Consider the following 25,213-nt stretch of genomic DNA (forward strand, 5'->3'; position numbering starts at 1 on the left):
AGAGAGAGAGAGAGAGAGAACATTTATAGAATACAAATAAGCTATTTTCAGCCTTTTGAAGCTATTCACAAAAATGACACTTCATTTTACAATTACTACTGCCTCACATCTTATCTGACATCAAACTGCTTCCTGTGTCCACGTATAAAGGAGACCTGGGCCCAATTCCAAGTTCTATGGGTCCATTTCTATACCAACAGCAGCCCTGGGAACGAGACACAATGCATGGGAGTCAGGTGGGGTTACAGGGGAATGTGAAAAACTGGATCTTGCGATCAGAGAGACTCACCTGAAACCTTGCTTCAAACACCTTGTGCAATAAATGTATTAATATCAGTTCTGATCCTCTGTTCTCTCATCAGTAACACAGAGATGACATTTAGTACCTACCTCAAAATATTGTATGGCATAAATTAAATTAAATTTGATAATGCATGCAAACCCAATTAACGCACTGCCAAGAACACAACACGTGTTCAATAAATGAGGTGGTTGTTGTTTATAGTCTTCTTTTTATTCTTCCTGTTGTTTATAATTTGACAGAGAGTTTGATGTAAGGATAGGGAAGACATTTTACCTTACTTTCTCTGAAATACAGATCTGTCAACTGCAAATTGGAGACAGAAATTCTTCCTTCTTCACTGTGGTTTAGAAACACAATAATATTTTACCTTTTATTACTATTATTATTTTTATTACTATCACAGTGATCTCCAGAACAGGAAGATATATTAATAACCATCCTTTCTTCTGCAATGGCTGCAACGGTTCCCTGAACCTTTCCATCTAAAGATCTAATCTAGAACTGAATCTGAGCAAGAGTTTGTAAGTCTCAAGGTTCATTTCTGCAAGTACCAGAATAGCATTGCATTGGCTAGACACTTAAGATATAGCACAAGACTTGGAAATGACATGAATTTGAGTCTTCAGTGAATCTCAGTAAAAACAACAAAAATCACACGTGAGGTTACGGTGGTGTTCTTCCTACCACAAAAATAGACAGAAGGAAGACAGGCTGGAAATCAAACTGGATTCCCTTCCTGGTGTTTCCACATCTCTATAAGTTGTGGCAAGCTTTTCTTTGTCTCTTTATTAATTCATTCCTTCCTTCTCTTCTGTTTACCCACCCTACCCTCTTCACACCTTTCTGTCTCAACTACTTACCGAATAATTTCAGGTGCCAAACTCTCTGCTAGGCATAGGGATGCAAAATGAGCAAATTAGACAAGCCCCATTCTTTCATGAGCTATACATTCTAGCATGAAAACTGACTTAGAAACATAAGCAAGTCAATTATAAGATAATTACTGATTAGGAGACGCTCACAGAAGAGAATAAACAGAATAAATAGCAAATATTTTTGAATCCTAAGCTGATACCTAAAACAAGAGGAGAAGCTTTCCCTGAGACAGAGCAATTAATGTGCTCTGGTGACAGGAAATAAGTCCATAAAGTTGCAATGTAACAAGCAACCAGGAAAACAGAACTTCTATGTTCCAAAGTCCAGAGTTCTGTCCTTAGCATTCTTGTGAGAGTAAAACAAGACACATACATGTATTCTTGTCTCCTATCCTTGGGTTTTGTCAGTGGAACCACCAACTGAAACTGCCTACCCTGGCCAGGTAGGCCAGTGGTCACGTGACCACTTGTGGCAATCCATAACTAACAAGCTACTGCCCACTGGAAGAATTCAGAAAAAGCCAAAAGGAAAGAGCAGACTCCAGTTCTTACATCCTACCACCTCTCAGAATCCTTCTCACTGGAATCCATCTTGGCTGAGTGACGTGTGCAGCGCCAAGAAGGACCCTGAGCCAGAGTGATTGGCCAGAGACAACCTGGAAGCTAACCCAATCACCATAAATCCCGAGACTGCGAGCCACGTGGTGGAGCAGTTCTCCTGAATTCCCTTGCCCTCCTGCTTTCTGCCCAGGCACGCCTTCCCAATAAAGTCTCTTGCCTTCGAGCACAGGTGTCTCCTCGGAAAATTCATTTCTGAGTGTCAGTCAAGAGCCCACCCTCAGGCCCTGGAAGGGGGCCCCCCTTCCTGCAACAGTTTTCTCTTCCTTATTGAAAATATTCTAACATCAAGGAGTTGCTGACAGTGGTCAGTGGGCAGTCTTCTCTATACAGATCATTCCCCCAAATGATTCTCCAGATTCCAGTTTTTGCTGGAGGTCGTGTCGCTAAGTCATGTGCAACTCTTCACGACATCATGAACTACAGCATGCCAGACTTCCCTGTCCTTCACTATCTCCTGGAGTTTGCTCAACCTCATGTCCATTGAGTCAATTATGCCATCCAACCATCTCATCCTCTGGCGCCCCCTTCTCCTTCTGCCCTCAGTCTTTCCCAGCATCAGGGTCTTTTCCAGTGAATCAGCTCTTTCCATCAGGTGGTCCAAGTACTGGGGCTTCTGCTTCAGCATCAGTCCTTCCAATGAATATTCAGGGTTTATTTCTATTAGGATTGATTGGTTTGATCTCTTTGCTGTCCAAGGGACTCCCAAGAGTCTTCTCCAGCACCACAGTCTGAAAGTATTAATTTGGCACTCAGCCTTCTTTATGGTCCAACTCTCACATCCATACATGATTACTTGAGGCATATGTAGGACTGGTTTTTGTTTTTGTTTTTGATGGCAAGAAAAAATATTTTATCTTTTTTTGTTGTTTTTTCCATTTTTTAAAATTTAAATTTATTTATTTTAATTGGAGGCTAATTAGGACTGGTTTTAAGTTTCAAGCGGGTATCTTACTCTTCCTAGGTATATCTCGGCCAACAGCTGCGCAAGGCAGGTGATAATAAAGCCTGGCCATTTGTGTACACTCTGAGACTCCTTTTAAAAGAAATATTTGTTCCAGGGACCTCTACGGGTTTGGCCAAGACGCTGGTGAATCTACATTGCCTTAGCATATATCCTCTCCTAACTTGCGTGGGTTTAAGGTCAGAATTACAGTGTGATGGACTTCCTTGCCTAAGCCTATTTCATGTCTAACCTGGATTGCATGTTTTTGACTCTCCACAGATTCATATGGTGAACTGTAATCCCCTCTGTGATGGTATTTGGAGGTGGCAGCTTTGAGTGGTAGATCATGAGGGTGAATCCTTCAAAAATAGTATTAGCATTCATATAAAAAGAAGCCAGAGACCTAGCTTCTTCTCTTTCCAAGGGAACAGGAGAGACAGCCTCTGCAATTCAGAAGAGGGCAGTCACCAGAACCTGACCGTGCCCACCCTGATCTCAAACTTCCAGCCTCCAGGCCTCTGAGCAATAAATGTCTGATTCTTCTAAGTTGCCCAGTTTATCATACTTTGTGACAGCAGTGGAACTAAGACAGTACTTCTATCTTTCACAGTCTTTAAGCCCCAAGAAGTCACTTGTCCTCCTAACTCCAAGTCAGAGTCTATTTCACAGATGAGGCAAATGATGCAAATCTTCTCATCACCAGAAACGGTATTTTCTTTCCTTTTGCTTAGAAAATAAAAAATTCAAATGTTCTATGTTCTTTGCACATTTTTCTATTACAAAATATTTAAAAATATTCTTAATGTACTTCTGCCTTTATGTCCTCCTCCACTATGTGCACATGCACTCACACCAGTCTCAATTTTTCTTTTAGAAAGATGCACAAAGGTCTGAGATAGACAAATTTAGATCCTTTAGGAACAACTAACCCTCTGCTTTCATTTGAACAAACTCAAGTATAATTAAGCAAACATTTACACAATAATGCTTACTTTTCACTTAACATCTTGATGTTTCAATATGTGATTTGCTCTTTGATAAGCTATTTGATAAACTATATCAATTTGCTAATTGATAAGCTATTAAACATCTGTTGCTAACTCTATTATTAAATTTAGCCTCTACTTCCTTCTGTACTCTGGCTGCTTGAGTTAAAAACCTTAACCGCATTCAACCAGTATTTATTAAGTAACTTCTATGTACATGCTTCAAGTATCATTTCTCTCCAGTGTATTTCCACAACAGTACCAGAATACACTTTCTAAAATATGAATCAGATAACTTTGTATCTGTCAAATTGGACATGATAAGGCTAAAATGAATATGTGTTGAGATTAAACACTCATTATGCTGAGTGAAAATGTACATATTAAATGTTGCTGACAACATTTAATTAAGCAAATAGCAATATATGTCAAATGAGATTTAAAGTTGCCCAAATTCTCTGACTTAGTACTAGGCTTTTATTCTCTGTACTTCATGGTAAGTTATTCCTAAAGATATAAATTATTTAAATGGCATCATCATGCTTCCTTGTATTTATGTTGAAAAAAAATCCGTCTGCCAAAATGGATTGTGAGATATTGTAGGCTGAGATTAGCCTTTGTGAATTTGTCTCCTTATATCTAACTTGCTTCCTGGCACATACTGAATGCTGATTTGGACATTTGTTGGAAGGTAAAAACTTACAGTTATAAAATAAATAAGTCCTGGGGATATAATGTTCTGTGTGGTGGTGCTAGGGGTTAAGAATCTGCCTGCCGATGCAGGAGACTTAAGAGACTCAGGTTCAATCCCTGGGTTGGGAAGATCCCCTGGAGAAGGGCATAGCAACCCACTCCAGTATTCTTGTCTGGAGAATCCCATGGAAAGAGAAGCCTGGTGGGCGACTGTTCATAGGATCGCACAGAGTCAGACACACCTGAAGCGACTCAGCACAGCATGGCACATGATGTCTATAATTACTAGCACTGTGTCATATATTTAGAAGTTGCCAAGATCCTAAAATTTCTCATCAAAAGAAAAAAAAATACAACTGTGTGGTGATGGATGTTAACCAGACTTATTCTGATATTCACTTCACAACATATGCTGTGCTGCACTCAATCATGTCTGACTCTTTGACACCCCATGGACTGTAGCCTGCCAGGCTCCCCTGTCCATGGGGATTCTCCAGGCAAGAATACTGGAGTGGGTTGCCATGCCCTCCTCCAGGGAATCTTCCCAACCCAGGGATCAAACCTAGGTCTCCCATGTTGCAGGTGGATTCTTTACCACCTAAGCCACCAGGGAAGCTCACTTGGGCTTCAGTATTCTTATACTGAAGTGAGTAGCCTATCCTTTCTCCAGGGGAACTTCCCAACCCAGGAATCGAAGTAGGGTCTCCTGCATTGCAGATGGATTCTTTACCAGCAGAGCTACCAGGGAATCCCTATTAAATCTTTATGCTACACATCTGAAACTAATATAACACTATGTGTCAAATGTTTCTCAATATCTTCTCAATATACTTTCTCAATAATTGTTTCTCAATATATTACACTGTAAATAGTGAACCAAAAGATTCAAATAAACAAAAAAAATAGCCAAGTAGCGAAGAGGAAATTATTCAATTTCACTTAAGGAGTTAGTACTTTTCTGTTTTGCGAATGCCGCTATACCATAAATCTTGCCATTGAAAAGAGAAGTTGGAAGATGTCTGACAGTGGCTTTGAAATTAAAGCCCTGGGTGTGAGTCCCAACCCTGGTCCCATCTCTCACTGTGCCTCTGGCCAAGCAGTAGGACATCTCCAGATGTTTCTCTCTTCCCTTAAAATTCAGAGCTGACCACCTTCTCTACTCTTCCCCAGGGTCATCAAAGAGGACAAAGGTGATGGCATCTATAGCAGACTTATTCACTGAGGAAACCCGTATGTGATTATGCCCCTGATTAATGTCTTTTACAAGAGTTATTTCCTGTTTCTGAATCTAAATTCAATTTTAAGCCATGACCTATTTATGTATAGATATACTTTTTCTCACTTTTAAATGCATGAGGATTTTTCTTTGAATTAAAAAAAAAAGAAGCTCTAAATTTTTAATTTAATTAATAATTGACTTAATGGTAAGACATGAAAATTCATCTCAATACTGCTGAAAACTCATGAATCAAAGTAACAAATGCATATGCGCCCACATATTGAACTTTTCTATTTGGAAGTCTGCAGACAAAATCACCAGATACAGGAAAAAAACTGTACCCAAAAGATGATGCTATTTTAAGTAATTTTAAAATATGCTATAAAAATCATGATTATAAAAAGTCTGACACAGTGTCTTTACTCTCTTGCTACACTGTTAAATTAAACAATAAAAGATATATCTTCATTTACAAAAACTGTTATTTTATGAACTTATCTGCCAAATCATTAAAAATAGATGTTTTTGTTTGCCTGTTTTATTTTTTTAATAACTTATTTCCTGTTTGCTAAAATCTATACCATTGAACTCAGGATACTCGTTGCATTTAATATTGGCAAAAATAATAATATTTTCATGAGAGTTCTAGTACACAGATATCAGAATCCTGTTTAACAAATGAGGAATCTAGTAACAAATATAATAATATCCATGCATGAAATGATTACCACATGCCATGTACTGTGTGCTGAATATTTATTGGTTCATCTGATCTTCATAAGGCTATGAGGAAGGTTCCACTCCACTTCATAGATGTGTGAGTTTAAACTTAGAAATCTTTATAAATGTTACTTGCCAAGCATTTTGCAGCCAATAAGTAATTGTATTTATTCTTAAATCTGATATCTAAGTCGGCCTGAGGTATAAGCACACTTTTTTCCTAGGGATGAACAACAGTGCCAGGCCATCTGTTAAACAGGTGATATTCTACAAAGCATCTGCAATTCATTTTAATATGTATCAAAATGATTGTCAGGCTCGCCATGTACCTGGCACTGCACAGGAATAACACATTCAAATGTTACTGATAGGCAGTGAAGTTCCTTAACCAGAGCATTTCATAATCCACATCCCAAGAAAAGTGTTTCCCTGAAGCAATGACATAGTAAATAGAATTCAAAATTTAGGCCACAAACCTGTTTCAGGCTCAATGGAAAAATAAGGTTGCCCTTCCAAGATGCTATAAACCAACTTCGCACTGTTTCCATAAACTGGGTCATCAGCATCAGTGGCTGTTACATTAGTGACAGACGTACCTAAAAAAAAAAAAGGAAAAGAAAAAGAGAAAATAAGAATTAACACGTTATTCTTTGCCAAGAGCTGAATTTTGTTAAGGATATTATACAGAAATCTATGTGTGGTAATGAGGAAGAAAAAAATCTTTTTAAAAATATGGAGATAAACTATCATAACTTCAACGATATACAAGCCTTTTAAAAGACAGAGTACTGCTAAGTTGATGTACTATATAAAGACAGCTCTTTTAGAATCTGTATTATTTAAGATTCCTTTGTAGTTTTCATTTGAAAGATACCTATCAGATTCGTGGGCTTAGAGAATATGAAAAGGATACATATCAAAGAAATATGAAACATAAGGTTAATAATATGATGGATATAAAATGTAACATTTAAGTTCTCCAAAAAGCACAACTGAATTTACTTGGAAAAACTGGCTGCTGAAAAAGCTGCACAGAATATGAAAGGAATATCTTATCCCATCTTATTTATTTCCTCAAAATATAAAATTACATTGGACTACTAATTAATCATAATATTTAGATAACTGGGCCTATGGATAACAGAATCAAAACTTTTTTTTCCCCCAGATTAATTTTCCATTTTTATTCACTCATTCATTTAGCCATTGAATACATTAAGCTTGCCTGAAACGAAGTCAAAATTTATACTCGAGAAGCTTACAGTTTGGTGGTAGGAGGGAAGAGGGGAGACAAATCCAGCTAAATGCACTGACACTGAGTTTGGACCTCTCACTTAATCCAGCACAAACCAGATATGGTCAGGGACAGCTTTCTGAGAGGCATTGTACTTGAGTGGAATTATGAAAGGTGAAAGACGCTTACTCCTTGGAAGGAAAGTTATGACCAACCTAGATAGCATATTCAAAAGCAGAGACATTACTGTGCCAACAAAGGTCCATCTAGTCAAGTCTATGGTTTTTCCAGTGGTCATGTATGGATGTGAAAGTTGGACTGTGAAGAAGGCTGAGCACCGAAGAATTGATGCTTTTGAACTGTGGTGTTGGAGAAGACTCTTGAGAGTCCCTTGGACTGCAAGGAGATCCAACCAGTCCATTCTGAAGGAGATCAGCCCTGGGATTTCTTTGGAAGGAATGATGCTGAAGCTGAAACTCCAGTACTTTGGCCACCTCATGCGAAGAGTTGACTCATTGGAAAAGACTCTGATGCTGGGAGGGATTGGGGGCAGGAGGAGAAGAGGACGACAGAGGATGAGATGGCTGGATGGCATCACCGACTCGATGGACGTGAGTTTGAGTGAACTCCGGGAGATGGTGATGGACAGGGAGGCCTGACGTGCTGCGGTTCACGGGGTCACAAAGAGTCAGACACAACTGAGTGACTGAACTGAACTGAACTGAACTGATGAAAGGTGGGTAGAGTTTAACCAGGAAAAGAACAGCAGGGAAGGAACTTTAAGCAAGAGTAAAAACAAAGTAGTCTGAGAGACTGTGTTAAATTCTGGGAAATACTGAAAGTGGGGAGAAACTGGAGAAGTCTGGTGTGCTAATGAGAAGCATGTTTTATGAGGGCAGGGTCCACGTCTTCCTCACTAAGTGTCAGACATGTAATGATTATTGAACATACATTTGCTAACTGAATGGATGCACAAATGAATAAATCATCTGATGATTTCATAAAGAATGGTAAGTATCACAAATGAGCTTCCTAGAAATAGATTCTAAGATGAAGATTTCTTGAATTTTTACTGAGGAGTTCCTTAGATCAGTATATTAATACATATATACAGAATCTAGAAAAATGGTACTGATGAACCTATTTACAGGGCAGGAATAGAGACCCCAACACAGAGAACAGGCTTGTAGACATAGATATAGAAGGAGAGGGTGGGACGGATTGAGAGGATAGCATTGACATATATATATATACACTATAATGTGTAAAGCTGGAGAAGGAAATGGCAACCCACTCCAGTATTCTTGCCATGAATCCCATGGATAAAGGAGCCTCGTAGGCTATATCCAGGGAGTCACAAAGAGTCCAACACAGCTTAGTGACTACTAACAACTGTGTAAAGTAGATAGCTAGTGGGAAGCTGCTGTATAATACAGGGAGCTCAACCTGGTGCTCTGTGATAACCTACAGGGGTGGGATGGGGTGGGCGGGAGGTTCTAGAGGGAGGGGACGTAAACTCATGGGCTTCCCAGGTGGCTCAGTGGTACAGAACTGCTTGTCAATCCAGGGGCCACGGGTTTGATCCTTGGGTCAGAGAGATTCCCTGGAGGAGGGCATGGCAACCCAATCCAGTATTCTTGCCTGGAGAATCCCATAGACAGAGGAGCCTGATCATGGGGTCTCAGAGAGTCAGACACAACTGTGCAACTGAGCGTGCATGCATGGCTGATTCATAGCGTTGTGCGGCAGAAACCAACATGACACTGTAAAGCAATTATCCTCCGATTTTCAAAACAGTATCTGTAGGAAGGCGGAAAGAAGGAGCTCTAAGGCAGTGATGCAGTTACAACAAAGACCTCAGTGGACTCCCCTCTAGAGTTGGGATGGTCAGTGAGGAAATCCATCCAGGACTTGATACTCCAGCACTGACCAGTTTTTGGCTGTGGGAACCTCCCTCAGAATGGAGGTTTGGCCCTGGTCCAGGCGGCTGTCTTCAGCGGAGAGATCATCAGCCCCGAACGGTCAACAGTCAACACGCCCCGCAGCTGAGGGAAGAGTGTTTTAAACCTGAAGGGAGCTGTGGGTGGATCTGAGCAGCATCTCTGTTTGCTGAAACAAGGTAGAGCTTCTGAAAGATCCTACCAATCAAAATCTTTTTTGAAGTGTGTTGAATTATGGTCACTACATAGGAAAATGTAATGTTTGTCAAGCAGTTGATCATCCTATAAAACGAATTTTACTCGGCATGATGATTCAGAGGTTCTACAAAAATCTACAGCTAGAGATAAAAAATGCTCTGAATGTGTGGTGTAATACATTCCACCAGACACTGGGAACAGTATCAAAAAAATAAATAAATAAAGACTCACTTTCACAAGTAGCTCATCAACTAGCTGGTGAAATGAGCACATGAAAGCACAATATTTGCAGTTATTTGAATATTGTGTGGGATGGAGAAGAATAGGAGGAAAGACATTCCAGGTGAGAGGAGGATAGTAAGATAGACATGACTAGGTTTCTGTTAGGAAGAGAGATGTCTGGAAAAGGCAGTCATTAAAACTAAAGTTGGAGAAGCAAACAGAACAAAATATAGGGGCATATAAATGTCAAGATGGGGAGGGTTGGCTTCATCCTGTAGAAAAGACAGGCGATCCATCATTTGCAATCAACCCTATGTAGGAGGCTCCTCCATTAGTACTTCCAGATTCAATTGGAGGCAGAGATATAGAACGGTAGGAGATGAGACAAGTTATGAGGTTTACAGGTATAGTCCAATTAAGAGATGATAAAACATTGACACCTGGTAATGACAATGGTGGCTCAGAGGTTAAAGCATCTGTCTGCAATGCGGGAGACTTGGGTTCGATCCCTGCGTCGGGCAGATCCCCTGGAGAAGGAAATGGCAAACCACTCCAGTATTCTTGCCTGGAGAATCCCATGGACGGAGGAGCCTGGTGGGCTACAGTTCACGGGGTTGCAAAGAGTCGGACACGACTGTGCGATTTCATTTTCAATGACAATAAATACGAGTCTTAATGCTGATTCTCTTGTTTTGGTCCTTGCACTAATTTGACCTAAAATGTTCCACTGAAGGTAAGCTGATGATGCTTTTGAACTGTGGTGCTGGAGAAGACTCTTGAGAGTCCCTTGGATGGCAAGAAGATCAAATCAGTCAGTCCTAAAGGAAATCAATCTTGAATATTCACTGAAAGGACTGGTGCTGAAGCGGAAGATACAATACTTTGGCCACATGATGTGAAGAGCCAACTCATTGGGAAAGACCCTGATGCTGGGAAAGTTGAGGGTAGGAGAAGAGGGCAACAGCGGATGAGATGGTTGGATGGCATCACTGATTCAATGGACATGAGTTTGAGCAAACTCCAGGAGATGGTGAAGGACAGGGAAGCCTGGGTATGCTTCAGTTCATGGGGTTGAAAAGAATCAGACATAAGTTAGCAACTGAACAACAACAAAGCTGAGTATTTTTGCAACTTTTCTCTAAGATTAAAATTAATTCAGGAGAGGTTTTTTTTTTTAATGAATCACAAGAAAAAGATGCAAGATTTACTAAAAGAACTGAGTTCAGAGACTAATCTGAAAGGGTGAACTCTTTCTTCCCTGCAGAAGGCCATGAGATAACTTTTGTTTTTGTTTTGCTGGGTTGTGTTTTTACTTAGATTTTGCTTTTAGGAGAAATTACTTCCCCCATTATGAAATAATAACACATTAACAGAAAAATAAAGTCAAGCTCTGTACTCTGTGTCGGGCTGTTAGTGAGTGTGTGCATTTCAACCTAGTCTGTTTAGGCTGGAAAAAGAGAAGTGATAAAGTGAAAAAATTCTGTTATCAACAGAGTTACCTTCTAGTGGGGGGACTCTAAAATTAAGAAATGCCTTCATAGAGGAAATAAATAAATCTAGATAGTGTCTGAACAATGACAACCCCTGTGTATATTTGTGGGGTGAGTGTATTTGGGCAGAGTAGCATGGGGTTCATTCTCCTCCAGTGGCTCAGCAGTAAAGAATCTGTCCGCAATGCAGCAGACCCAGGTTCAATCCCTGGGTCGAGAAGATCCCTTGAAGGAGGGCATGCCAACCCACTCCAGTACTCCTGCCTGGAGAATCCCATGGACAGAGGAGCCTGACTGTCAACAGTCCACGGGGTTGCAAAGAGTCAGACACGACTGAATGACTAAGCAGCAGCGTGGGGTTAAGTTTCACAGATGGAATATTTATATGTGAAATGTTCTGATGTTAAGTACCTTTTCTCTTCGGACCAATCATTTAACTTGTCTTCGCTCTGGATTTCAAGTCTACAATAAATGTTAAAATTACTGTGAGGGTCCAGTAAAATTATATAGATAGAGGCTAGAACAGAAATTACCATATGCTAAGTCTGTGAGTACCAACTCTGCTTACGTGTTAGTATCCAGCTTTGAAAAATATTTGGATCCCTAGCGTCGCTTTCAAATCTGTGGAATGACAATACAGGGATGAAGGTGGAGCAGTTTTTAAAGTCTTCTCAGGCAATTCCAATGTAAAGCCACACTTCAGATAAACTCTAATGGAAACCAGGCTTTTTGAAATTTAACTTCACTCTTCTCCATAGAAGCGTTAATTTTCTATCTTGATTACTGTGAAGAACTTTTGCTCAGATTTGCTTATAAAATGACGCAACTTTTAAATCACTCTGCTGAATGAACAGTCACGGAGATTGCTCAGTCGGTCAGTCATTTCTGACTCTTTGCAGTTCCATGGACTGCTGCCTGCCAGGTTCCCGAGTTCATCATTTACATGCTCTGCCCTGTGAGTCATTGCTTTCATATACAAAAGCAATAATCTGGGGACTTCCCTGGCAGTCCAGTGGTTAAGACTTCTCCTTGCAACGCAGGGGACGGGAATTTGATATCTGGTCTGGGAACTAAGATTCCACATAACTTGGAGCAACTAAGCCCATGTGCCCCAACTACTGAGCCCAGGAGCCACAACTGAAAACTCCACGTGATGCAACCAAAGATCCTACATGATGCAATGAAGAGTCTATGCGCCACAACTAAGACCCAATACAGCCTAATTAATTAATCAATTTTTTAAAAAACAATTTTTTATTCTTCAAACCTCAAAGCTTTGTGCAAGAAACAAATGAGATAATAGTGAGAGAGTAGTGGCTGAAAAGATAACTTTAGAGTCAAACTGTCTTGAACCAGAACACTTGTTTTATATTCCATGCTTAACTTTTACAGGTTCTATGTCCTTGCCCAAGTAACAAAACTTTCCTAAGCTTGAGCTCTTTAATCTGTTAAAAAGGAAGTTAATAGAAATTGTTATATCCTAGGCTTTTTCTTGTGATTCATTCAAATAAAAAAAAAACTCTCCTGAATTAATTTTAATCTTAGACAAAAGCTGCAAAAAAATAGTTCCTGTATACCCCTTACTCAGCTTTGTTGTTGTTCAGTTGCTAACTCATGTCTGATTCTTTTCAACCCCATGAACTGAAGCATACCCAGGCTTCCCTGTCCTTCACCATCTCCTGGAGTTTGCTCAAACTCATGTCCATTGAATCAGTGATGCCATCCAACCATCTCATCCTCTGTCGCCCTCTTCTCCTCCTACCCTCAACTTTCCCAGCATCAGGGTCTTTCCCAATGAGTTGGCTCTTCGCATCATGTGGCCAAAGTATTGTATCTTCCGCTTCAGCACCAGTCCTTTCAGTGAATATTCAAGATTGATTTCCTTTAGGACTGACTGATTTGATCTTCTTGCCATCCAAGGGACTCTCAAGAGTCTTCTCCAGCACCACAGTGCAAAAGCATCATCAGCTTACCTTCAGTGGAACATTTTAGATCAAATTAGTGCAAGGACCAAAACAAGAGAAGTATCATATGACTATCAATCCCACTCCTGGCATATATCCAGACAAAATTATAATTCAAAAAGATAAATGCACCCCTATGTTCATAGCAACACTACTTCCAAGAGCCAAGACAAGGTGACAACCTAAATTTCCAACAACAAATGAAGATGAAGTTGTGGTACACATGACAGGGGAACACTACTCAGCCATCAACATCGAATAATGCCATCTGCTACAGCATGAATGCAACAGAGATTATCACACTAAGTAAAATAAGTCAGAAAGACAAATACCATGATAGCATTTATATGTGGAATCTAAAATATGACACAAACAAACCTACCTATGAAACAGAAAAAGAATCAGAAACATATGGACTGGTGGTTGCCAAAGGGGTGGGGGTTGGAGAGGAATGAACCAGGAGCTTGGGATTAGCAGATGCAAAGTGGTATATGAAGAACAGGTAGACAGCAAGGCCCTCCTGTATAGCACAGGGAAATATATTCAATATCCTGTGAAAAAACCATAATGGAAAAGGAAAAAATAGTAGCTTATTTTCTTAAATTTGGAAGAGGAAACACAAAAAGACATTCTCAAATGTAGCAAGTTAAAAAACACACAATCTCCTGTTCACCCATCTAATCAATTTCATATCAATTTCCTCGGTGGCATAAAATTGCTCAAAAATACAATGTGTTTTGATGTAGCAGGCACAAGACCAGGCACTGGGCACGTCCTTAGTACGATTGTCTTAGAGTTACTTGAGTGAATTGCTCCCATGTTTGAATGTTGCATCTCCCACTCCATACAAATCCCACACGCTCGCCGAGAAGAACCACTGGGCTGAGGACTGTAACAAAGCTAAGACAAGCTTTTATCCACATCCTCCCTCAAGATCTTTTTGCCTGATATCTGGCTTCTTGGGAAATCCGCATCCTTTAGCTTCAGACACCTGGAAATGAAAAGGCAGCACTCCTTTCCGTCAAGGATGATATTTCTCCTAATAGAGATTCAAGACTGTTGACGCACCTGTACACTGGAATAGATGTGCATGGAGGTTTTGTGGACGCATTTGTCAAGTGATTACCCAGAGTGGGGAAAATGGATGCTTTGAGGTTAATCTTGCAGCAGAAAAGATTTCTAGTCAAGCTGTGGTGCAGGCTCCTCCACGGGAATGCATGCAGAATGCAGACCACGGAGGCAAATTGAAAAGTGTAAACCTTGCAGGATAGTGTTTCTTCAAAGCGGCATGTGTTGGTGTGTGATAAATAGGACCCTGAGTAATACCCAGGAAATACAACAACAGGATTCTCTGTTTGTGTTTTCATTTGGAACTGTTTCTGTCCCTTGGTTGACGGTACAAGAGCCTCATTTAGCTAGTGACTATAAATTTGACACCGTGCCATTTCTCCAAGAAAGCCCCTATTATAATCCAACTTGATTCGGATCCTAATTATAATAATATAGCTGTTGTATTTCCAGCTGTTTTTTCAACAAACATGATCCCTGTCATCACAATTCATACTGCCAGCGTCAAGTCAACTGTGCACGGCGTCAATCCCAAGGTGAAGTCCGCTTTTAATAAACCCATATTTTTTCTGCATTTAGCTTCTTGGTTAAATGCAATTGGCTTGGATTTCAATTAACACGGTGCTCCCAGAATCCTTTGCCTCTGGCCATACCTGAAAGTTCCCTCCCATTAGCAACAAAACGCACCCGTCTCTCCCCTATAATGACAGCACACACTACAAGGAAAATTAACCATTAAAATTTTTACACTGTCAGGGTAGAGGTTCCAGCTTGCTGACAAACTAAGATGAAAGGCCTTCGGGAAAATAAGATGTTGGGGTTTTGGGTAGTGCGGCTCTGTTAGTGAGGCTCTACTTTTTTATGAGCAAGTCAGCACACCAATTCTGCACATTATTCAGAAAGAAAAATGCTGGTGCTGACACCCTGAGCGAAAAAACAAAGGTTTGGTGCAGTGTGAAACGTGCACACTGGAAAAGCTAAAACCCTTATGATGAGAAGAACACAGACCCCATTTGCAAAGACTCATTTGCAATACATTTTCAGAGAATAAGCATTTCAATAGCAGGTGAAAAATAAAACAGCTGACCTTACTAGCTGAAACTCAGAAAGGTGTGCACAACGGGCCCTCCCAGGAACATCTCCCAAATCTAACTTGCCCTTTCAGCTACCCTGGTCCAAGTTCAGTATGGACAACCCCCAGACAGGGTAACTGGCATTACTATCTGAAAATACATTCTTTAAATAGTCACACTTTCCAAAGCTCATAGGCCTAACAGGTAACAACAACCTATGCAATGCCTTCATTATTTTAATAAAATTGAGCCCTCAACCCATTTCCCCTCACCTTCCTCATTAATTCCCCCAAGCGGTAGGCAACACAAGAGGTAATGGGGCACAGGTGTTAATGACAACCCTTTGGGGTTGCTGTTGCACCACAGAGCAATAATTTCATGGTACCCATGTAACTTGTTGACGTTTAAATTATCGCTTACTAGAAGCTGAAGCATCTGGCCCTGGAGGTTTTAAATGTGTCATGCGAAGTCCATTTTTTTTTTTTTTAGTCTTATCAAACCTGGGATTCCTATGCATGCACTTTTAGAGGGTTTTGTTTTTTTTTTTTCCTGTTTGTTTGTTGGATCCGAGCAGAGACCTTGTATACTTAAGGAAAAAAATCAGAGAAATAAATGCAGGCAGCCAATATTTCTTTTTCTTCACATCTCTCTAACTGATATCATAGGCTTGAACATTCGTTTCTCCTGAAGGGACTCAAGCAAACTCCCCAAGTGGGGAAGATGACCTAAACCTTCCTGATATTTTTTTTCCCATTTTGCTATTTAATTATAGAAGACACACACCAAATATCCAAACCTTTAAGGGGTCTTTGGAGGAGGAAAAGGATTAAACATGGATCAGTAAAAATTGCAGCCTATTTATTTTAACCCTGTATATGGAGAATTCCTCCCCATCTAAGTTCTGAGGGAAATAAATAGTGAATTGTACCATCTGACTGTTCATTCACCTATAAGCAGGAAGGTTTCCACTTCCTTCTAGGAATCTGCGCTATGACCTACTGTTGGTTAACTAGGAAAGTTACATCAGGGTACTAACAGACGATCTAACCTTCCCTTTGGATGGTGATGGGTCTCGCAATTGAACAGGAGGATGAGGCGGTGTCCACCTGCCATGTCACTGCAGAAACCTCCCTTTGAAGACACACAGCACATACTGCAATCTCAAACAGTCACTTCCCATGCTGTCTTCTTCCGCAGAGGCCTAACCATTGCTCTCTGGGTGTTTTCCTCCCATGCCAACTCAGCCTGTAGTGCAGAGTCACTGCCAAACTCTACAGGCTCCAAATTGAATTTATTATGGGAACAGGGACAGACTCGAAACTTCAGTCGGGTGGATGGACAGCACCGAAATGTATCCTGTCATTTCTCTGGCTCTGTTTTGGAACATTTAAACTCGGGAAATAAAATGCAGTTTCCAGATTATATTCTGGAGCATTCTGAGGTATAAACTGTTTTGTAACTTAATGAAACAGCCCATACAGACTTAACAGGGTGTTTTTAAAATGAGCCTGGAAGTTTCTGAAACAATTAAACACTTCAAAAGACACACTAGAGCACACAGATGTCTTCTCTTCACCCATGCAGCATTCCGGCAAACATCTGTAATGTGCATCGGGTGAGAGAAATGAAAAATATTGTATGAAAATGTGTAACTGTAAAATCTCAGCCCTTGTTTACTATGCACAGGAGGAAAAATGCCTTCTGGATCCCAGGCAAACAACGCCAGGATGGTGGCCTACCCACTGCTTCCGCAAACAGATAATGAGGACAATTGGAGGCCTGGTTGTGAAAACTAATAAGCTGTCTGTTTTACAGTTTCATGTGTATAAACAAACCCTTTCAGAATCGGAATGACTCTTTTATAATATAACAGAGGGGGAAAAAAGTTTCTTTTCTTTTCTTAGGTGGCCTGTTCCCAGCAAGCAAGCCTTTGCTGTTCTGTTACCTATGGAACAAAATCCTATAACTGCCTAAGAAGTAAACTAGCATCATTTATGCTTTAGACTGACAGCTATTTCCAGCCTGACCTTGCACAATTACGCTACTGGTGGCACTGCAGGCGTCTTCCGCAATGTGTCAGGACTGCAGTAGGCGGAAGGCTTCGTTGGTTCTGTTTTATTATCTGAGTTCGTTCATTCACTCACACAAAGGTGATTTGCATAGTATGCACTGTGTGCAGAGCTCAGAGCTAGATGCAGAGGGTACAGGAATGTGCAGCAGAGCCCAAGTTGCTGTCCCAACCGTATTTGAAGTTTCTTTTAGCAATGCCTTCACATGGTTTCACTTTATTACAGGAAAATGTGCAAATCTTTGCTAAGTTTAGAAGGCATGATGCAGTGGAAAACTCCTATATACTACAATTATAAGGTTAGAGGATTTTGTTCACTTTATCTTATTATAAGACAGATCATATTCTACATCGATTTGCCACTCTCACACAGTGAGGACATTTTTTTTTTTTTTAACATCTTTGAGGTTCAGATTCTTAATCTAAAAAATGGGAATGATACCACCCACATCAAGTTCTTATTCTAAGGCTCCTTAAAGCAGGGGTCCCCAGCCTCCAGGATCTAACGCCTGATGATCTGGGGTGGAACTGATGTAATGGTAATAGACATAAAGTGCACTGTAAATATAATGCACTTGAAACATCCCCAAAACCATCCCCTCACAGTCGTCCTTGGAAAAACTGTCTTTCATGAAACTGGTCCCCGGTGCCAGAAAGATTGGGGACCGCTGGTATAGACACCACACAATCAACACTCCCTGGGTGAGGGGACACTGTATAAATCACAGCCCTGGGCTCTCAAGGGCATGTTACTACTTTATTTATATTGGATGAAGTGAGAATTTGGGGCCAAGTTGCAGGAGAAAAAAAAAATACAACCATGGCAATGGTTGTTCATATTTTATTCTTTCAGAATAGGCTTAATTTTCTAGTTAAAAGACAGGACTTAAAATTTTTTTTCAGTAGTGTGGCCGTGGCTACCCTCCCTTTCTTTCTGTTTTTTCTTTTATCCCCTAGTTTTATCAAGGTATAATTGACCAAAAAATTGCAGTATATTTAAAATCGTGTGTAACATGATTTGATATGCCCATACATTGTAAAATGATTACCACAATCAACTTAATTAACACATCCATCACATCACAGAGTTACTTTTCTTCCCCCTACATGTGAAATACAAAATGAGTGACTCTCCCATCAAATTGCAAACCCGGCAACGTGAAAAGCCACTCAGCCGCTATGCTATTGGGAAGGGAAAGTCCTAGACAAAACAGGCCTAATTGGGCAATCATTGCAGAGCTATGGTTTCAAAGAGATTAAAAAAAAAAAAAAGTATTCACTAACTCAACCGAAATATGCCACCCTACCTAGGGGTTGTCATACTGAGTGAAGTAAGTCCGACAGAGAAGAAGAAATATCTTATGGCATCCCTTTTATGTGCAATCTAAAAAGAAATGATACGAATGAAGGTATTTACAAAACAGAAACAGACTCGCAGACTTAAGAGAACAAGCTTATGGTTGGAGGAGTGGGGAGGAGAGGGGGAAGGGATAGCTAAGGGGTTTGGGATGGACAGGTACACACTGCTATATTTAAAATGGATGACCAGAGAGGACCTACTGTGCAGCACAGGGAACTCTGCTCAATGTTATGTAGCAGCCTGGATGGGAGGTGGGTTTAGGGGAGAACAGATACATGTATACGGATGGCTGAGTCCCTTTGCTGTCCATCTGAAATGATCACAACATTGCTAATCAGCTATTCTCCAAAACAGAATAAAAGGTTTAAAAAATACGAGATTCTTCATGTTCAGCTAGCTAACACTGAGGTAAGCTGGACTGATCGCCTGTTTGGGCCATTTTGCAATATGTTTTTATTGAGCTCTTGCAATGTATCAAGCTTTCTTGAAGGGCAGACTAGTGGGAAAGCAGAAAATTAAATAACTAACACAAATAATGTAAAATGATAAAGTGCTGTAGGTGAGGGACTTCCCTCATGGTCCAGTGGTTAAGACGCCTGCAATGAAGGGGATGTAGGTTCGGTTCCTGGTCACAGAACTAAGATCCCACGTGCGGGAGAGCAAGTAAGCCTGTGTCCTCAGCTACTGAGCTGGCACACCACAGTTAGAGACCCTGCATGCTGCAACTGAGACCCAATGCAGCCAAAATTTTTAAAAAAAGAAGAAGAAGCAGAGAAAGGTGAAAGAAAGGACCTGAATAACACAGGAGGGGCAACTAAACAGCTATAGCAAGGTTTCAAAGTGGAGGGGACACTGACATTGAGATTAGATTTTAAAAAAGGGTGATCTTGAGTCAAGGTTCAGAGGTGGGGTTGCAAATCAGATGGAACCCCCATGAAAGAGGTTAATCAGACTGGAGCTTAGAAAAATGGAAAGTTAGAGATGGGATTTGAACAGCATTTTTATACCAATTACCCAGAGTTCACGAATTTTCTCATTTTTTTTTTTCCCCAACACAGTTGCTCAAACAAGTATTTTCCTATGATTCCTTAAAACCTCCACCTAAGGTCACACCCAGATTCAAGATTTAGTTGATTCCTGAGCTGAGTCATTCTTCTTCTGAGCTCTAAAAATACTTTTTTTGGATTGTCTCTTGGGGTACCTTTTACTTTTATATATAAACTGCAGTGCATATAGATTTTCCTCTTTCAGACTGAAAGCTTCTTCAAAACAATATTCTTTCTTATTTGCTCAACTTTTCCCGCTAATCTTTTTCTCCAGAATTAACTCATTCCTCCTTAATGTAGCTTCATCCCTTTATCACATCATAAACACAGCTCTATGCTGTTCTATTTGTACAAATGCTAAGAATGGCCTAGTATGAAATATTTATTCATTTAATCTTTGCAAAAAGCCTTTGAGCATTTGTTATGATTATCTCCTTTCAAACAGGAAGGGATAAATCCTGTATTCAAAACCAGAAGTTTCCAAACTGGCCCTCATTACTACTACACAAGCACAGTACTCTAAGTGCAGAGAACATGGCCCAGTGTCCTGTTTTTCTCCCTAGCATCTCAGAAAGTGCCTTGAGTATAAATATCTATTATGTGAGTAAATGGTTGAATGCTGATTTTCTTCAGGAAGAAATATTTAGAAATGAATATGAGGTTCGTGACAGTATACAGAAGACAGGGATCAAGACCATCCCCATGGAAGAGAAATGCAAAAAAGCAAAATGGCTGTCTGGGGAGGCCTTACAAATAGCTGTGAAAAGAAGAGAGGCGAAAAGCAAAGGAGAAAAGGAAAGATATAAGCATCTGAATGCAGAGTTCCAAAGAAGAGCAAGAAGAGATAAGAAAGACTTCTTCAGCGATCAATGCAAAGAAATAGAGGAAAACAATATAATGGGAAAGACTAGAGATCTCTTCAAGAAAATTAGAAATACCAAGGGAACATTTCATGCAAAGATGGGCTCGATAAAGGACAGAAATGGTATGGACCTAACAGAAGAAGAAGATATTAAGAAGAGGTGGCAAGAATACACGGAAGAACTGTACAAAAAAGATCTCCATGACCCAGATAATCATGATGATGTGATCACTAATCTAGAGCCAGGCATCTTGGAATGTGAAGTCAAGTGGGCCTTAGAAAGCATCACTACGAACAAAGCTAGTGGAGGTGATGGAATTCCAGTGGAGCTATTTCAAATCCTGAAAGATGATGCTGTGAAAGTGCTGCACTCAATATGCCAGCAAATTTGGAAAATTCAGCAGTGGCCACAGGACTGGAAAGGGTCAGTTTTCATTCCAATCCCAAAGAAAGGCAATGCCAAAGAATGCTCAAACTACCTACCACACAATTGCACTCATCTCACATGCTAGTAAAGTAATGCTCAAAATTCTCCAAGCCAGGCTTCAGCAATACATGAACCGTGAACTCCCTGATGTTCAAGCTGGTTTTAGAAAAGGCAGAGGAACCAGAGATCAAACTGCCAACATCCGCTGGGTCATGGAAAAAGCAAGAGAGTTCCAGAAAAACATCTATTTCTGCTTTATTGACTATGCCAAAGCCTTTGACTGTGTGGATCACAAAAAACTGTGGAAAATTCAAGAGATGGGAATACCAGACCACCTAACCTGCCTCCTGAGAAATCTGTATGCAGGTCAGGAAGCAACAGTTAGAACTGGACATGGAACAACAGACTGGTTCCAAACAGGAAAAGGAGTGCGTCAAGTGCGTATATTGTCACCCCGCTTATTTAACTTCTATGCAGAGTACATCATGAGAAATGCTGGACTGGAAGAAACACAAGCTGGAATCAAGATTGCCAGGAGAAATATCAATAACCTCAGATATGCAAATGACACCACCCTTATGGCAGAAAGTGAAGAGGAGCTAAAAAGTCTCTTGACGAAAGTGAAAGAGGAGAGCGAAAAAGTTGGCTTAAAGCTCAACATTCAGAAAATGAAGATCATGGCATCCGGTCCCATCACTTCATGGGAAATAGATGGGGAAACAGTGGAAACAGTGTCAGACTTTATTTTTGGGGGCTCCAAAATCACTGCAGATGGTGACTGCAGCCATGAAATTAAAAGACGCTTACTCCTTGGAAGAAAAGTTATGACCAACCTAGATAGTATATTCAAAAACAGAGACATTACTTTGCTGACTAAGGTCCATCTAGTCAAGGCTATGGTTTTTCCAGTGGTCATGTATGGATGTGAGAGTTGGACTGTGAAGAAAGCTGAGCGCCGAAGAATTGATGTGTTTGAACTGTGGTGTTGAAGAAGACTCGTGAGAGTCCCTTGGACTGCAAGGAGATCCAACCAGTCCATTCTGAAGGAGATCAACCCTGGGATTTCTTTGGAAGGAATGATGCTAAAGCTGAAACTCTAGTACTTTGGCCGCCTCATGAGAAGAGTTGACTCATTGGAAAAGACTCTGATGCTGGGAGGGATTGGGAGCAGGAGGAGAAGGGGACAACCGAGGATGAGATGGCTGGATGGCATCACAGACTCGATGGACATGAGTCTGGGTGAACTCTGGGAGATGGTGACGAACAGGGAGGCCTGCTGTGCTGTGATTCATGGGGTGGCAAACAGTCAGACACGACTGAGTGACTGAACTGAACTGACAGCAGGTTGATCCATTGATAGTTTTAATTATATGTTATTTTTATTGTTTTGCCTTATTTTCATATTGTTAATTGTGGGTGAAGAAACAGTAGAGATTTTGGATCCTCTTAAAAGAGAGTAGTCATGGCAGAAAACAACAAAATTCCATAAAGCAATCATCCTTCAAATAAAAGTTTAAAAAAAGTGTAGTCATGATTTTGTCTTCGTAAAGAGTAACTCACATTTGTGGCTGTAAACAAAAGCTATTATGATATCAAACCTTTTTGTAAGCTCGTGTAAAGTTTCTATAGAAGAAACGATGAGGGGTTTCCCTGGTGGCCCAGTGGTTAAGAATCTGCCTTTCAATACAGGGAATGCAAGTTTGACCCTTGGTCAGGAAACTATGATCCCACATGCTGAGGGGAAACTCAGGCACTGAAACTAGAGAAGACCATGCCCCACGATGAAGAGTTAGCATGCCGCAACGAAGACCCAGTACAGCCAAATTTTAAAAAATGAAGAAATGATGGACTGCCTCCAAGGTGGAACATGTCTTTACCAGGAGTAAGCACTGTCCCAAGAGTGATAGGTCGGTGCCTGCTTAGGACTCACAAGCCTGTGCCAAGGATGTCTGCAGTCACATCCATGAAGGCTGGTCATTAAGAGCCTAAGTCTGAGAACCAGGCATCAAAGCCAAGTTTATCACGGAGTGAATGAAGAGCTACAAGGCTCCCTTCCTCCCAGGGAAAGCACAGGTCTAGTAGAGAACTGGACTAGGAGATTCCAGGAAAGCTCACACCAGCACAGTCACTTGATCATAAAGGGTGGCAGAAATGGCCAGGGATGAGTTGGTGACAGAGGATGGAGAAGAGCTAGACTCTCCTGCCTGCACTCAGAGCCTGAAGCCGAGTGGACCTTTCTTGTGTATGTGAGGATTAAATCCCTCTGGAGTTGAGCCACAAGTACTTATTCTCATGGCTTTCTGCCCATCTTGCTAGTATGTGCTGAAGAAAACTCTGCTTAAACCAGAGAAAATAAGTAGAAATCGCATTTCTTGAATCTGAGCCACTACTTGCTAGATGTTCCGCTAGCATTACATAGGAAATCCCCTTAATCTCTATAAAAATATCACAAACAGGGTACCATGGACTACTTTTTTTGCACCCTCCCCACTTCATATGTTGCTCATTCATGGATCAGAACCTTGTCATGGCAAAGGGGCTAGTGTAACTCAGTGACATTAAAAAACAAAAAAGACTAAGATCATAGCATCCAGGCCCATCACTTCATGGCAAACAGAAGGGGAATAAGTGAAAGCAGTGACACTATCTTCTTGGGCTCCAAAATCACTGCGTATGGTGAATGCAGCCATGAAATTAAAAGACACTTGCTCCCTGGAAGGAAAACTATGACAAACCCAGACAGTATATTAAAATGTAGACATTACTTTGCCAGTGAAGGTCCATACAGTCAAAGCTATGGTTTTTCCAGTAGTCATGTATGGATGTGAGAGCTGGGACTATAAAGAAAGCTGAGTGCCAAAGAATTGATGCCTTCAAACTGCAGTGCTGCAGAAGACTCTTGAAAGTCCCCTGGACTGCAAGGAGATCAAATCAGCCCATCCTAAAGGAGATCAACCATGAAGATTCATTAGAAGGACTGATGCTGATGGTGAAGCTCTGATACTTTGGCCACCTGACAGGAAGAGCCGACTCACTGGAAAAGACCCTGATGCTGGGAAAGATGGAAGGCAAAAAAAGAAAAGGGCAGCAGAGGATGAGATGGTTAGCATCACCAACTCAATGGACATGAATTTGAGCAAACTCCAGGAGATACTGGAGGACGGAAGAGATTGGGATACTGAAGTCCAAGGGGTGACAAAGAGTCAGTCACGACAGCGACTCAACAATATTCATATGTTGAGTTCCAAACCCTCAGTGGGATAATATTAGGACATGGGACCTTTGGGAGACAATTAGTTCATAAGGGTAAAGCCTCATCGTGAGGTTAATGCCCTGATAAGAAGAGGAAAAGACAGCTTGCTTCTTCTCTTGTCTCTCTGCTCTCTACCATCTGAGGACACAGCAAGAAAATGAACATCTACAAACCGGGAAGCAGGTTCTCACCAGACGCCAGATCTGCTGGCCACTTGATCTTGGACTTCTAACCTCCAGAATTATGAGAAACAAATGTTGTTTCAGTCACTCAGTCTATTGTAATTTTTTATAACAGCCTGAACTGATGACTAAGACACAGAGGATGGGGAGGGAGGGATAGTTGCTCAGTCGTGTCCAACTCTTTGTGACCCCATGGACTGTAGCCCACCAGGCTCCTCTGTCCATGGAATTCTCCAGGCAAGAATACTGCAGTGAGTTGCTATTTCCTTCTCCAAGACACAGAGTGCTTCTGTCTTTTATGACCAAGGTCTAGTTTATAATTGAAGAAGCTGGCATTCAAGTCCAGTTCCATCTGATCCAAAGACAACATTTCTACTCTATTAAAAAGAAAAAGGCATACATCATTCGTCCTCTGGTACCAGAATATTTTAAATTAAGTTTTACTTATCATAAAAGCAGAGACGG

General features: G+C 40.8%; 1 protein-coding gene across 1 annotated transcript in view; it reads right to left on the reverse strand.

Moving 5' to 3' along the window:
* CDH8 (cadherin 8) overlaps positions 1-25,213 on the reverse strand; it is a 380,788-nt gene that overhangs the window by 194,532 nt on the left and 161,043 nt on the right. The window contains exon 3 of the mRNA XM_052655404.1: positions 6,838-6,957. Within this exon, the coding sequence (XP_052511364.1) occupies positions 6,838-6,957 (120 nt within the window). The remainder of the gene's footprint in view (positions 1-6,837; positions 6,958-25,213) is intronic.

This window comes from Budorcas taxicolor, chromosome 18, assembly GCF_023091745.1.
Source record: "Budorcas taxicolor isolate Tak-1 chromosome 18, Takin1.1, whole genome shotgun sequence".
Lineage (NCBI taxonomy): Eukaryota > Metazoa > Chordata > Mammalia > Artiodactyla > Bovidae > Budorcas > Budorcas taxicolor.